Raw genomic sequence first — 7,500 nt, 5'->3', positions numbered from 1 at the left:
TATATTTGTTTGTACCTGAAGCATGTCAGGCAAAATTCTCCGTTCTTCTGATCTGCTTTTACGACCATGCACTACCTCATGCCTACTATCTCTTTCTGACTCAAGTTGAAACCTTGACCTACTCTGTTCTTGAAAGGGCTGTTCTTGTTGGACTGTTGCACTAAATCCATCCTGAGCATTACTGTCTTCTAATAAAAAAGGAGGTAATTCTGAGGAGTAAGTGTGGTCCATTGACACAATGGGTATTGTCATTTCTTGCTCCTGTGAAGTGCCCTCATCCAATGTTACAATAACTGCTGAGTCTGTTATGATCTGAGCTGCTATCTCAGACGGCCCAGGAGTTGGTTCTGTAACTTCTAAAAAATACAAATCTATTTTAATTTTTATAGTATACATTTCTTGGGTCTGATAAGACAATACATGTATCATATTCCTAAACCAACACTTAACTAATTATATCAAAAATAAGAATAAAATATATGTCAGCATAAAAATAATGTTACCATTTCTTGTATTTAGAATGTGTTGCTGCTTAATATTAAAAAGAGGCAAATATTACAAAATTTCAAAATATAACCATATCACAAAAAGGGAATAGATTATTATCCCCCCCCCCACTCTTGATTTAAAACATGTTAACTCACCATCAACTTCTGTCTCATTTTCATAAACCCCTAGTAAGCCAGTAATAGCAACAGGCTCAATCAGTGTCAGCATAGCTTCTTCAACAGGAGTGTAGTTTGTGAGAACTGCTGGGCCACCACCTGGGGAAACCAAGAACTAAAGGTTAATAAATGAAATAAAATATAGGGATTCTCAACTTATCATAAGTCTTTTACTTGCTAATGAACTGACATTGATAACTTTTTTCTGATTTTGTTAATATTCTCACATCCCATACCCATCTTGTCTTCATTATGGGCAATAACATTAATTCAGGTAATTACCTACAATATAAACTGTATTATAGAATTAATTTTAAACTAAAAAAAGAAAAAAAAAAAAAAAGAAAACATAAAACAGATGAGCCTTCCTGATATCAATGGGTAAAATTACCTGAGTGACCAATGTTAAATCCAGATAATTGTGTTATAATGTGATCTGAATGATTATGCTGATATTTAATTATGTATGATTCACAACTTGATGAGCTGAGTTTGCTATTTTTAATTGTCAAAAAAAAAAAAAAAATATCTTATAAATTTATGAAGTTAATTCAAAAAATGACTATTTCTTAAATATTAAACACTAATAAGAATAAGAAACAAATGAGATCCTACATGTAACACTGTTATTATTTACAACTTGACGAGTCGTATTTATTTATTTTATTTACTTCAAAAAATCCCTCCATTAGACTAAATTTGTGAAGGATGTTTATATGGTGAATATTATTCTTATAATTGCAAATTTTTCAGGAAATAATTTATTCTTTAATTAAATCAATACACACTCAGAAATGAAATAATACCAAACAAATAAGGTTATATTGTTGGCCTTTGTTTAATCCCTCAAAGTTCTAGAATTCTTTGAATAAGAGAACTGATATATAGGTAATTACTAAGCTACTTCTACATTCTATTTTTTTTTATGACATGTTTTGTCTCCATATTGTGTTATGTGTCAATGAGTGTACTATCATATTCTGCACTTGATATTACCCTCACATTACTTTGAATTACTGTTATGGATATTCAATAGTAAAAAAATTAATTTGACACTCACTCCTGCTTCAACTATGCTGTGACAAGAATATCAAGTTATTATATGACATGTTCTGGATTTCCTTGACTCTGACTAAAAAGATAAGGTTTCAATGACTTGGGACCAATGTCCACAGCTAATGCTGAGGGTACCTAAAGAATTTCCATAACAAAATTAACTTTTTATATCTTACCTGTTCCTCCCATGTGTTTTTTCTCTTGTGCTGCCTTTTTCTTCACGGCTGCTCTTAGGTCTGTGAACTTCCTACGCACTTCATTCACATTCCTCGGTACGCGAGCGACAAGATTCACCTCCTTAGTCACACTATCCCAAGCGTTACTTTTCACTTGTGCAGTTATTCTGTTATCTAATTTACCTAGAACCACATTCTTCTTCGTTGCCACACCTTCTATTAAAGCCAACATCTCTTCGTCTGAGAAATTTGGTCTTCTTTTCTTTTGAGTTGGACCTTCCATGGCGTTGTTTACCTTTGGTGTAGCACGGTGATAAAACAGCTGAGATTTGTGGCTTCTCATTGGCTGTTACGTCTACGAGGCTGACTGCTGATTGGTCAATCACCTACCGATGTGCCCTCTCTTGGCAGCCTAGGGAATTAACTTACGATGTTGACATTAGCCTTACAATGTGCTTACAACATTGTAATTTTTTTTTGAGTATGGGTCACTTACAATGTTGTAAGGAGTTCGTAAGTTACAATGTTGTAAGGCGGTTACAACGTCCTCGACCTTGTAACTTACGGGTTGTTTTGAGTATCCGGCCCCTGGAACTCAAAGACTGGTTGTTGTGCCGATGAGTAGGATATGGGGGGGGGGGGGGGGCTTAGGATTATTATTTCTTATCTTTCATTTTTCATTTGTGTAGGTGTGTGTTTGAGAGTAACGGTATCCCCATAGATGATTATATCATTACCGCTTATTCTCCCACTGTTGATAACAGTGAAGAATTATTTGATCCAATCACACCATAGGTAGACATCGTTTTATTTTTTATTTTTTCTATACAATAAACGGGTTAATATTCAGATTAGTGTTCGCTGCCGCCTCCCACAATTGCCCACAAATGCGGTTCGGCTGAGGGACAATATCTCTCTAAGTGGGCCATAGGATTTTTTCCGGGGCCATGGAGCAGATGAAAATTGTGGCTTCGAATTAAACTGGATTTTGTCTCACTAACAGTACCTACAGATAATTTTATCTCAGATATCAATAAATCGGAGTCTTTCCATGCAGTGTTCTTGTCCTATATCTGTTGACACCATTACACTGTTCATAACTAGTAATAAATGAATATGAGAAAATGACAGACACTCATTGGGACCGTGAAGATCATTATATATGGTCGGGGCCACAGGATAGAAAAGGTTGCGAACCACTGCTCTAAAGGAGTCGAAATTGCCTTTCATTAATAGATGGTTAGTATTGAGAAAAAATCAGACACAGAAATGGGAATTTAAAGAAATTATATGTTAAAACAATACTTTCTATGACGTTACTTTGATGGCTTAAAATGAAAACAATTGTGTTCATTAGTTTTGTTTTTTTAGTGCTCAAAAGAACATTAGTCAACATGTAACCTCAAACATAACACCTAGGGCGGTATTCACGAAAGATCATGGGATTTAAGGACTGTCCTTAAAATGATTTCGCCTCTCGCACTAAGATAATAATTGCAATGATTCTCAACTTCATAATGACTTTGCTATTATGCATACAATATATCTTTTATGAGTGATACTCCTCTTCGTTTGTTATTCAACCAGCTGTGAAGCTGCGCACCGTCATTTGTAATTATCGAAGGGATATGTAATGAACTTTAAGGAATTTACAATGTTCTTTCTGTACGGCGAATCTATTTTGTGACTTTTCGTAAACTCCAAACCATATAACACTGGCCCACACGCCAACACGAGATTACATGCAGCAACACATGGCAACACCAGAACACCAACATCTGACAACACAGCGCCACACACCTAGAGAGGGAGATAGAAAAAGAGATAAATATTTTTCACTTCTAATGACGAATTAATCGAATACATCGCGATAAACAGCTAGAAGTGGAAGAAAGGAGGAGAGGAAAAATACCCAACTGCGCGTACCTCCTCTTGACAAGAAGAGCCAGAAATCGTATATTTCATAACATGATGTAAGGGTGGTCACAGTTGACGTGAAGGGTTATATTAATTCCATCGGCCATAAGGGAATCAGCTAGTTAAAAGCATACAAAAAAGAAAAAAGGAAAGATAATAGAAAAAGAAAGGGAAAGTCGCAAAGGATAGAGTGATGATAAGGCAGGAGAGGGAGTGGTAACATAGTGCAAGTGCGAGTAGGAAAATTTTCGGGAACGAGAGGGAGAGAGACTTGAATTTCGCCCAGGTTTGTGCATGTGCGCGCTTTTATGTGCATGTGTGTGTTCCTTTTTTGCATAAATGTGTCTGTTTTTTTGTAGACGTGTAGGTCTAGACATTATTTTCTAAGGACGCTTGTGGCGTTTTATAAATGGTCATTGTTAGGTCAGACATGACTGAGGATTTATCCGTATCGGCAACACCGTGAGCGCTGACTTCTTAACAATTTTATTTAATATCGTCCGTCTGGCTGGTATGGTATAGTCTCTGTGTATCACGATCACTGTTACCACCAAGACCCACCTTGAAGCCATTATCCTGAAATAAATACGAAGAATGTAAGTAATCCAAATGAAATAGCCGCTATGATCGCTGTTCGGCAACACCACAGAACCGGGGCTATATAAGGGATTGCGTAGGTAAGACCCATGAGTCGTAGAAAGTTTACACGAGAACTAATATTAAAGCTAACAAGTTCATAAGGATTTAGTTGTGTTCAAGTGTTCGTTGGTTAAGCGTATTTCAGAATTAAATACTGTAAGGTATGTATAATGCTGACTATGTATTTTCTTATGTAGTTTTAGAAATGTTGAAAAGCAAGTTCCAGGATAAAGGTGCCGGTGGTTACTCTACCTCCTATTTCCTCTGCACTTTGAAGGTTCTTCTCTCTTCCTCGTGTCGCCGTGTGTCAACGAAGCAGATGCAGTGGCCCTGCACCGCCGAGGGCCTCTCTTAGTTCAGTGCGTCGTGGTGTGTGTTCAGGGGCGTGTTCGCTTTCCTCATAATTGTCCGTTTATAAAAGACAGTGTTGAATTGCAAATCCGGATTGCAATAGCGGTGCACACCTTACAGAAAACGTTAGGTAGATAAGTACGTTTATTGCTGTTTTCCTTTTCATCTTTGTGTACACATTACTGTATATATATATATATATATATATATATATAAATGTATGTGTATGTGAATATAATTATATATATTCATATATATATGTATGTATGTATATATATATCCATGGCTTGGTCTAATATTCATTCAATATACTCCTTTTACGTAACCTTTGGGTTTATTTAATTACATTTATATTAAAAAAGGGTATTTAAGTTTTGCAACGGTTTTTGAAACATCTCCATTTGTCTTACACGAACGCCTGAATTATAACAAAGCCGATGATGGTGAGCACGCAAAGTCGGCGCTTCTTTTCACCCACACCTCCCAGAGAGCACGGTGCTCACCTGCATTCTCTTTTATTATGATATCAAGTCTGATGTATCAACTCCAATAAAGGAATGAGCGAAACAAGAGTAGCCGTAACAGCGCCTCACTCCGCTCTGAACAAGACAACTTGCCGTTTTCTCTGAATTTACAAGGGAATGACCACTGAAGAGAACGGACTTTCGTTTATTATGAGAAATAGTGTAAATATATTAATATTTATGAATCATTGGTTACCCACCTCTAATAGTGCCAAAGAAAGTGATGAAGGATCTGAAAAGTGGTTATCATTAAAAGAACCTACCACAGTATTTGCATACTCTCTCTCTCATACACACACACATACATACATACACATACACACATACACGCACACACGCACACACACACGCATACACACACATACACACAAACATACATAACTACATACATACACACACAAACATACATGACTACATACATACACACACATATATAGATACATACACATACACACACACAAACATACATAACTGCATACATACACACACATATATAGATACACACACATACACATACACACACTTACACACACACAGGCGTACACTCACTCATTCATACACATGTACATATGCATACGTATGAATACTTATACATATTCACACAGTGTGTGTTTGTGGGTGTCTGTATACATATACACATGCACATATCTGTACATTTATAGATAGATATGTATTCGTATGCATACATACCTTGAGTGTGTAATGATTTTCCTTCTCTCGTGCAGCATGGATTACCCGACGAAGGAAAAGCTGCAGCTGGCCGAACACGCAGTTCCTCCCGCCCCAGGATCCTCAGAGGCGTCAGCAGAGAAACCCGGTGAAGAAAGGACCTGCTGTTTCTGCTGCAGTTATCGGGCGGGCAGCATCACCGTCGCCATCTTCTACCTGGTAAGACTGGCCTCGTGTTATAGTGGAGTGTCATGTAATCTGTTGTGAAATCTCTGTGTTATAGTGGAGTGTCATGTTATCTGTTGTGATATCTCTGTTATAGTGGAGTGTCATGTTATCTGTTGTGATATCTCTGTGTTATAGTGGAGTGTCATATGTTGTTTTATCTGTTTATGGTGGAGCGTCATGAGTTATCTGTTGCGATATCTGCCTCTGTGTTATAGTAGTGTTCGATTGTATGATAATGACATGAACACGGATCTCGCTAATGTAAATTTATTGCGTATTATCTGCAGCTGGTGAGCTTAACTGTCTTAGGCCTTGCAATCGGTGTCCTCTGCAGTGCGGATGTGAGACGTAGGTCATGACGCTGAGTAAAAAAAAATATATTGAGAAGAAAATGAAAACATGAAATATTACCTTTAGTGTTTTTTTGCAATATGTGCAATAGGAATTATTACTTGCACTAGTTTACGACAATTTAAGTAAATCTAGTTTTTTTTTTTCAGACATTGGAGCCACGTTTTATGTTGTACTTAGTTCGACGATTATTTCAGTAGTCCTTATCTCCTTGATGTTATACGGTGCCGTAAAGGTTAGTGAAAAACGTCAATGTCAGTAAACGCACACTCATATGTATAGACAACCAAATCCACACAGAAACATACCCTCAGTCACACACGCACGCACATACAGATTCACATACTCATACACACGCATACACATACATACACATACATGTACACATGTATATATACACATCTACATGTACAAACACACACATACGTACGTACGTACATATATACATACATACATATACATTCGTTCATATACATATGTAGATATACATACGTACATATAGATATAAACATGTATGGATACGTACATGTACATGCATACATACATTCATACATACATACATACATACATACATACATACATACATACATACATACATACATACATACATACATACATACATACATACATACATACTGTTTTAGTTACAGGAAAGATATGAAAGAGAAAAAAAAATTAAGGAGAGAAAGAGAAAAATATAAGAGGAAGAGAGAAATAAATATGAGAAAGAGAAGTTAAGAGAATAATAATAATAATAATAATGACAGAGAAAAAAATAATGAGAAAGAAGAGAAATACGAATAATCGAGAAAGAATGAAAGAGAGAATGATCGAATGACAAAAAGAAAAACAAAAACAAAAACAAAGATCAAGAAATGACAAAAGAAACGAAAGAGAAAAAGATAAATATGCTAATTCTCTCCC

At 36.2% G+C, this 7,500-nt stretch overlaps 2 protein-coding genes across 4 annotated transcripts in view; one reads left to right on the top strand and one right to left on the bottom strand.

Annotated features, from left to right (window-relative positions):
* Positions 1 to 2,490, bottom strand: part of LOC125027182 (nuclear apoptosis-inducing factor 1-like) — a 3,580-nt gene extending 1,090 nt beyond the window's left edge. The window contains exons 1-3 of one of the 2 annotated variants that reach the window (XM_047616097.1): positions 1,898 to 2,490; positions 645 to 764; positions 1 to 356 (exon numbers count right to left, since the gene is read on the bottom strand). The exon at positions 1 to 356 is cut by the window's left edge and continues 1,090 nt beyond it. In XM_047616097.1, coding sequence (XP_047472053.1) covers positions 1 to 356; positions 645 to 764; positions 1,898 to 2,240 — 819 coding nt within the window. In that variant the 5' untranslated portion in view covers positions 2,241 to 2,490. The remainder of the gene's footprint in view (positions 357 to 644; positions 765 to 1,897) is intronic. The other variant, XM_047616098.1, reaches the window with a different exon arrangement.
* A 1,982-nt stretch (positions 2,491 to 4,472) lies between these two features.
* The window catches only part of LOC125027072 (lysosomal-associated transmembrane protein 4B-like), a 4,928-nt gene continuing 1,900 nt past the window's right edge, over positions 4,473 to 7,500 (top strand). For both annotated transcript variants that reach the window (XM_047615803.1, XM_047615804.1), the window contains exons 1-4: positions 4,473 to 4,614; positions 6,054 to 6,216; positions 6,513 to 6,573; positions 6,726 to 6,811. In XM_047615803.1, the coding sequence (XP_047471759.1) occupies positions 6,055 to 6,216; positions 6,513 to 6,573; positions 6,726 to 6,811 (309 nt within the window). In that variant the 5' untranslated portion in view covers positions 4,473 to 4,614; position 6,054. The remainder of the gene's footprint in view (positions 4,615 to 6,053; positions 6,217 to 6,512; positions 6,574 to 6,725; positions 6,812 to 7,500) is intronic.

Source organism: Penaeus chinensis, chromosome 7, assembly GCF_019202785.1.
Source record: "Penaeus chinensis breed Huanghai No. 1 chromosome 7, ASM1920278v2, whole genome shotgun sequence".
Lineage (NCBI taxonomy): Eukaryota > Metazoa > Arthropoda > Malacostraca > Decapoda > Penaeidae > Penaeus > Penaeus chinensis.
The sequence above is the reverse complement of the archived record's forward strand: the minus strand, read 5'-3'. Positions and strand labels throughout refer to the sequence as shown.